The 6,568-nt window shown below is 34.6% G+C and overlaps 1 protein-coding gene across 15 annotated transcripts in view; it reads left to right on the top strand.

The window, feature by feature from the left end:
- Nucleotides 1–6,232, top strand: part of SLMAP (sarcolemma associated protein) — a 127,985-nt gene extending 121,753 nt beyond the window's left edge. For 7 of the 15 annotated variants that reach the window (XM_004676036.2, XM_004676035.2, XM_012720319.1 and 4 more), the window contains one exon: nt 3,274–5,953. In XM_004676036.2, coding sequence (XP_004676093.1) covers nt 3,274–3,366 — 93 coding nt within the window. In that variant the 3' untranslated portion in view covers nt 3,367–5,953. Of the gene's footprint in view, nt 1–1,813; nt 1,904–3,273 lie in introns of all 15 variants that reach the window. The other 8 variants (XM_012720325.1, XM_012720324.1, XM_012720321.1 and 5 more) reach the window with 3 other exon arrangements.
- The last annotated feature ends 336 nt before the right edge of the window (nt 6,233–6,568 follow it).

The raw sequence follows: 6,568 nt of genomic DNA, 5'->3' as shown, positions 1-6,568 counted from the left end.
TTACTTCTTTTTTGTGTGTTAATTCATATCCCTCTGATTATGGAATTTCAGCCTACTTGCTACTAATCTTTTGCCTGGCAAAAGAGCCTTGTTTGTAAGAATTAATTTACATAAGAACTGTCAGCTTTTCCCACTGAGAAATCATCTGGCTCTTGTTTTCCCCTAGTATTATATCACTAAGGACCTGTCTAAGAAAGAGAATAGCCCCTTTTGACTCCTCAGCCTTTGGTTGTATCAAAAAATGGAGACTTAGTTATGGTTTTTGCTTAATAGTAATAATGTTCTCATCTCACTGAGAGGCACACTCCTTAAAACCATAGTGGGTTGTTTGTTTTTTGTTGTTTTTTTTTTTGTTTGTTTTTTGATCCTATAAATAATGGGAAGTATTTGGTGAATTACTATAGAGTGGTATGTGTATGTGTGTGTGTTGTGTGCATGGAAAGAAAAAGAAACTGAAACACTTTAGTATAAATTAAGTTTAATAATATTAATTTATTTTTCATTTGCTAGAAAGACAGATGGTCTTTTCAAAGATGTACTAAATAAATGTTGTGTTGTATGTTTTGGTGATCATTGCCTTTGTGGGCCCTAACTGATGGATGTTCAGTGTGGTTGGTTGTGCTCTGACTTATTTCAAACCACTGTTATGGCTTGGTTACTGCAGCGGGCGTGAGCCACATCCTTCCTATGGGGGAAGGCGCTCTGCTTCACTTGCAACCACAACTACAAAGGAGTGCTGTTGCATGGCCATCCAGTTACACAGTTGCATACAGAATGCTCATGAGTTGTGTCCAACTGTCCATTGCCAAAAAAAAAAGTCTTAATTTATAAGATAAAGATGTGTTGATTAGGTTGAAACCTTAAAAGTTGGTGAATTCAATGCACAGGCTTTATGCTAAGCAAAAAAGTGGATTGCATTTATTTTTTAAACTACAGATTATAGAACTTCTGAAATCATATTGTAATGGTTTGGTTACTTCTTTTTTTTATGTTAATTCATATCCCTCTGATTATGGAATTTCAGCCTACTTGCTACTAAATTAATCTATGAAGACATCTAGCATAATCAGAATGTATCCTTCTGTACTACTCAGAATCATTTCAAAGTAACCTTTCTTTATTTACTTGTGGTTGTTCAAATAATTTATCATAAGAGTAAATTTCCTTTTTCATGATATTGAACTTATGGTACCAAAGTATCACTCTGAATTAACTCTCATTGTAATAATTTCTTTCCAATTTTAGAAATAAACTTATTCAGATAACTGAAATCCCTGAGACTCAGTACCTATCTCTATATAACAAATGTTTATCATCACTGGTGTCAGATCTCTTGCTTGATTTAGGAAGCACGTATCACAAAGCATTTATTTTTGAACTTGAAAGCAGCACCACATCAGGCAAGAGCTCTCTTTTATAAACATTTTGAAAGAGGGATAAAATAAGCTTTAGTCATTTCTAAGAGAATACTTTGTCCAATAATGGATTCCAAACATGGATCAAAAATAGTGGACCATCAAGCAGAGTGTGAGTTGGTGAGGTACTGTCATTGCTCTGCTACATTTCATTCGTGAGTCAGGGACACCCACATTGCCCATTCCCTCTAGTTCCTGTTAGACTGTTCGCTTGCCAGCTAACACACCACAGTCCATCATTCTGGACTGTGTTAGATGTCTATAAAGTGTTTAAATCAGTGTAAAACCTGAGTGCTATTACTTCTGTTCCCCACCCTTCTAACCCTCCTGGGGTCTAAATCATCTTATTTGATTTTTTTATAGCTTAAAATGATTTTAATATCCCTTCCCTTCTTTAGCCTTCCATATTACAACCCGTCCCAGCCGTATTCATCGGCCTATTCCTGGCTTTCCTGTTTTGGTGTTTCGGTCCATTGTGGTAGAGAAAGGTACAAGCACTACTGTTGAGTCGTTGTCTGTTTGTCCCCGTCACCTGTTTGTGCCACATTTGTAATATAGTGCATGGCAAAACCACACAGGTATTTTGTTACCTGAAGCAAACCCTTCATTTAGTATGCCGTGTGTGTCATATGAATGAACTGAACAGTCAACTAATCACATAACATTTTGTCTTGTTTCCTTTGTAGTAATGCTAACCATGAATTAATTCCAACCTAACTACTTGTTAATATACTACCTTTAACTGAGTCTTTGTCTCTAGCAAACTGGAGTAAACAATGAATTGCTGCAATATTAGTACCCCCTTCCCAATTGTATGTTTTTAAATTAGATTTGAATAAGAAATGAAGAGTTTGCCTCTGAAGTTTTCAGCCAGCTTTCTCCCCCCTCCTCCTCTTCCCTCTTCTTTTCCATAGCTTAGAATTCCTTTGTTTCAACTTTTGCCTGTTTACACTAGGACTATCAAAAGGAAAAAGAATGAGATTATCATAATGGACCATTGATTCACAATCTTAATGCCATAATGTACTTAGTTGTATGAGTATAAACTTACACCACATCTTTCTGAACTCTCATCTGCTACATCAGAGTATTTCTTTAAAAGTCACCTTTCTCAGTAAACGCTCAGAACACCAGTGAAAATAAAGTGATCACCCAATGCAAGCTGATATTATAAGACCCTTAGAAAGTGAACTTGGAACAGCCGTACATGCATGCTTCCAACAGGCATGCGTGTTATGAGAGCATTTGAGATGACACATGGTGTAATTACACTGGATAATAGTTGTTAGCAAAAATGTCAGGCAGCCAGGATTCCTGTACAACACTTTCCTATCTTGATTCCCATCTGAATTTGTCTTCCGGGGCTTGAAAATAGAGGATCAAAGCTTTGCTGATTTTTCTGTCACCTTACCTACCAGCCCATTGTATAAAACTACGCCAACATGTGAGTCTGTTTTTCATCAAGAAATAAACATTTTAGGCAGAAACATACTCCAGACTCTACATACATCAGTCAATTGTAATATATAGATACCAGAGTAAATAAGGCAGGCGGAACCCAGAGGCTTTCTTAGAAGTCACTTCTAGGTTTCAACTGTAACAAAACCAAAAACTGCCCAAACCTTTCCTAAGATGTATCAGGCTTCCACACAATGGTCCTCTAAAAGAATTCCTACTCATAGGCTCTCCTCATACCTGACTCCCTTACCTTCTTTTCTTTTTAAGTTATATTCTTACGCAAGGATAAGAATTTTCGAACTTTCTGTTAAGTATTCAGGACTCTCTGCAACCAAGGGGTTAGTAGGTATGAAAAGAGAGGGGAGAATGTGATATTGACTCTTGGTTTCTTTCCACACAGAAACCCTGGCCCTGGATGCCCATGTTGGCTGCCCTGGTTGCAGTGACAGCCATCGTGCTGTACGTGCCAGGTCTGGCCAAAGCTTCTCCATGAGAGCGTTTCTTGAGTCCGTACACCGTCCTCCCTCTAGAAGCTGGCATCACACTCATGCTGGGGACAACCATTTTCTTCCTTTTTACCTCTTAAAACAGCAGAAGTGCAAGAATACAGCTATAGGGTCATTGCTTTAAATAATATAAAATGTTATCTGTCTATAAAGAAAGATATAAGATTGTGACTTTATTCAACTGTAAGCAATAATTTGCTTGCAATTTTTCATGTAATTTTTAAATTAGTATGTTGCAATTCTGAACATTATGGTGGCCTAAAGTAGGCTTCTTGGTACACCAAATTATTTATAACATTAAATTTGTGGGTCTTTTACTCTGAATTCTAATGGCCAGATAATTCATTTTCCTGATTCGATACTACCCAAACCAAACAACCAGTACCCGGGAAGAGAGGCCCTGTGTGCTCAGTGCCTATCAGTTTGAAATATATACACATATATATATATTTTTTTTACATATTTACGCCATTTTTACTTGTTATAAAACCACTGAGCTATTGGGAACAAGACTTAGAGACAACTATTTGTGTGGATTTTTTTTTTTTTAAAGAAATACACTTGAAAAATATTCTGTACTAGTGATAATTTGGGGAATATGTGCACGCTTGTTCAGCCTTAATGTGACTTGACAATATGGAGGACACCAACTTTGAAAAACTTTCCATGAGAGTGTGTATTTTCTCGAGCAAACTCAAGTATTTCTGGGAGCAAAAACATAGTAATTATACAGTTTCAATACAGTAAACCAAACTGTTGAGTCAATTGGAATGTAATTTATTAAACCTCATGTATTTAAAGAGATATTTTCTTTAAAAGCCAAGTTACTTTCTCATATACAGCATTTTAGAAAGCATGATTTTTTTTCAATCATCTCTTCCTCCAAGCATGTTTAACTGAAGAAAGAATATCTCTTTAGATAAGCTTCTACTGACTTAATTTGGTTATGATATTTCAAAGCTAATTCATGTTTGAGACAAGCTATTATTACCTACCAACAGATTTCTTGGTTTGGTATGCAAATGGTTATTTTATTTTTATTGTTGTTAATTGGGACATTTTGTTAATGAGAAGTACTATTCCCAGGATAAATAGTGTTCCATGCACAATGAAGCACCTGAACACTACTTGATGTTATAAATTTACAACACAAGTGGAAGTTTAGCTATGGGTTTGTGCAGCACCAAGTTATGTCAATAAAGTTTATTTAGGTCATAGAATATCCTAAAGTATCACATAGTTAAAATTTTTCAGTCAATGATAGGAGGGAATGTCAATGAATTGGCTTTAATGTTCTGTGGCAATCCACAGGCCTAGCCAAATATTGAAATAGAAGTTTAGAATATAATTTGCCTTGTGATGTTTGCCAGTCATTGTTTATACTTTAAAGGTTATGTTTTAATCTATTTGGGATTTGTTATTGGGAGGATCACTAGATTTATGGAGGAATTAGTCACAAATGACTTGTAGAAAATACTGTCATATATAGTTCATTTCATCATTTTCTGTTGCAGGAAGCCACTCCACCACAGAATGCTAATATGCCAGTGGTACCCAGTACCTCTTGTATATAGGTTATTGCAAATATTGTTCTGAAATGCTTAACTTCAGAATTACATTTTTTAAAGTAAATAATTGTTTTAAATCTATTTTGTAAAGATATAAAGTACAATAGAATTTCTGGAGTACAGATTAAACTATTTGCACTAACACACGTGATGTGCATGATTTAATAAAATAACTTTACTCTCCCTATGCATTTTTGAGTTGGACATCATTGAAATTCTCAGTGCTGATTTTTACTATTAGATTGTTAATAGTCTTTTCTTGAAATGACTCATTATGGAACATAATATATATTTGGTGTTCTTAGGGTTTAAAAGAAAACACTGAGCTGTTTCCTCAAAATTTTATTAGCCTTTTATTTAACTTTCTGCTCTAAATTTTACCCTTTTACTGTGGTTATTGTTAAAGCGTGACTCACTTGCTAGACAAGTCTCTTTAAATGTAAAGTCTAGTATCAATATTTACTTTATTCAAATTGAATAAATGAGTTTTTATAGTTAATGCCACTTTTTTTCAGGAATATAAATGAGCCTATTCATAAGCAATACCTCCAGTTTTGTTCAGTTTTGTTCACTTCCAGGTTGAATAAAGAGTAGGATTATTCACTGGTAGTAATTGAGTCATTAAAAATTTTAACTACAACAGTTAAGAATTGAACAACCCTATAATGATACATTTAAGGATTACTCAGAGGTGCTACATAACTGAAACTGAAAAGAATGTGGTGTTTGAAGCTAAACAGATCCGTTTTGACATCCTGGCTCTGCTTTTATTAGCTATGTTACCTTGGGTAAAACATTTATCTTTTCTGAGTCTCCATTTCCTCATCTATAAATGGAGAGAATAATAATGTATTTTGAGTGATAGAAAGAAATTAAAAAGATGATGTATGTGAATTGTGATGTGAATGGTAAATAGAGTTCATGAAAATACCGTATTTGAAAAAATACTGCAAGTATCAGAATTTTAGGTGAATCAGTCCAGCTATGTAAAATGAATTGATTGACTTGACTGTTGAGACTCTCTTTGTGATTGAGTTGTCATTGCAATGTAATGAATCTTAGGAAAGCTTCATTACCTAGCTTTATTTGTCACCTTCATAGTTGTGTCTTTAGAAATAATGTGCTTTATTGGATTGCTCTTTAGCACCATACACAAAAATAAACTCCAAATGGATTAAATATTTAGATATAAGATGTGCAGCAATGAAATGCATAGAAGAGTACACTGGTGATCCATTCCACCATGACCATCATGATATTTTTGGTGATTCAACCTCAATGGCAAGGGAACTAAAAACAAAAATAAACAACTGGGATTATCAAAGTTTAAAAAGCCTCTATACAGCAAAAGAAAACAGAAGATGATTAAATAGACACCCTACTGAATGGGAAAAGTACTACACAGTCTATAGATAAGAGATTAATCTGCAAATGTCTAAAAACTCATACACATCAACAAAAACAATCCAATTATCAAGTGGGCAGCAGATATGAACAAACACATCACTCAAAAACATATCCAGATGATCAAAAGACATAAAAAATGTTCTTCATCACTCCTAACAAGAGATGCAGATTACAACTACAACCTCACACCTGTGAAAATAGAACATATCTTAAA

This window comes from Condylura cristata, unplaced genomic scaffold (genome assembly GCF_000260355.1).
Source record: "Condylura cristata isolate star-nosed mole 26May11 unplaced genomic scaffold, ConCri1.0 scaffold00004, whole genome shotgun sequence".
Classification (NCBI taxonomy): Eukaryota; Metazoa; Chordata; class Mammalia; order Eulipotyphla; family Talpidae; genus Condylura; species Condylura cristata.
This window is presented reverse-complemented; position numbering and strand designations above follow the sequence as displayed.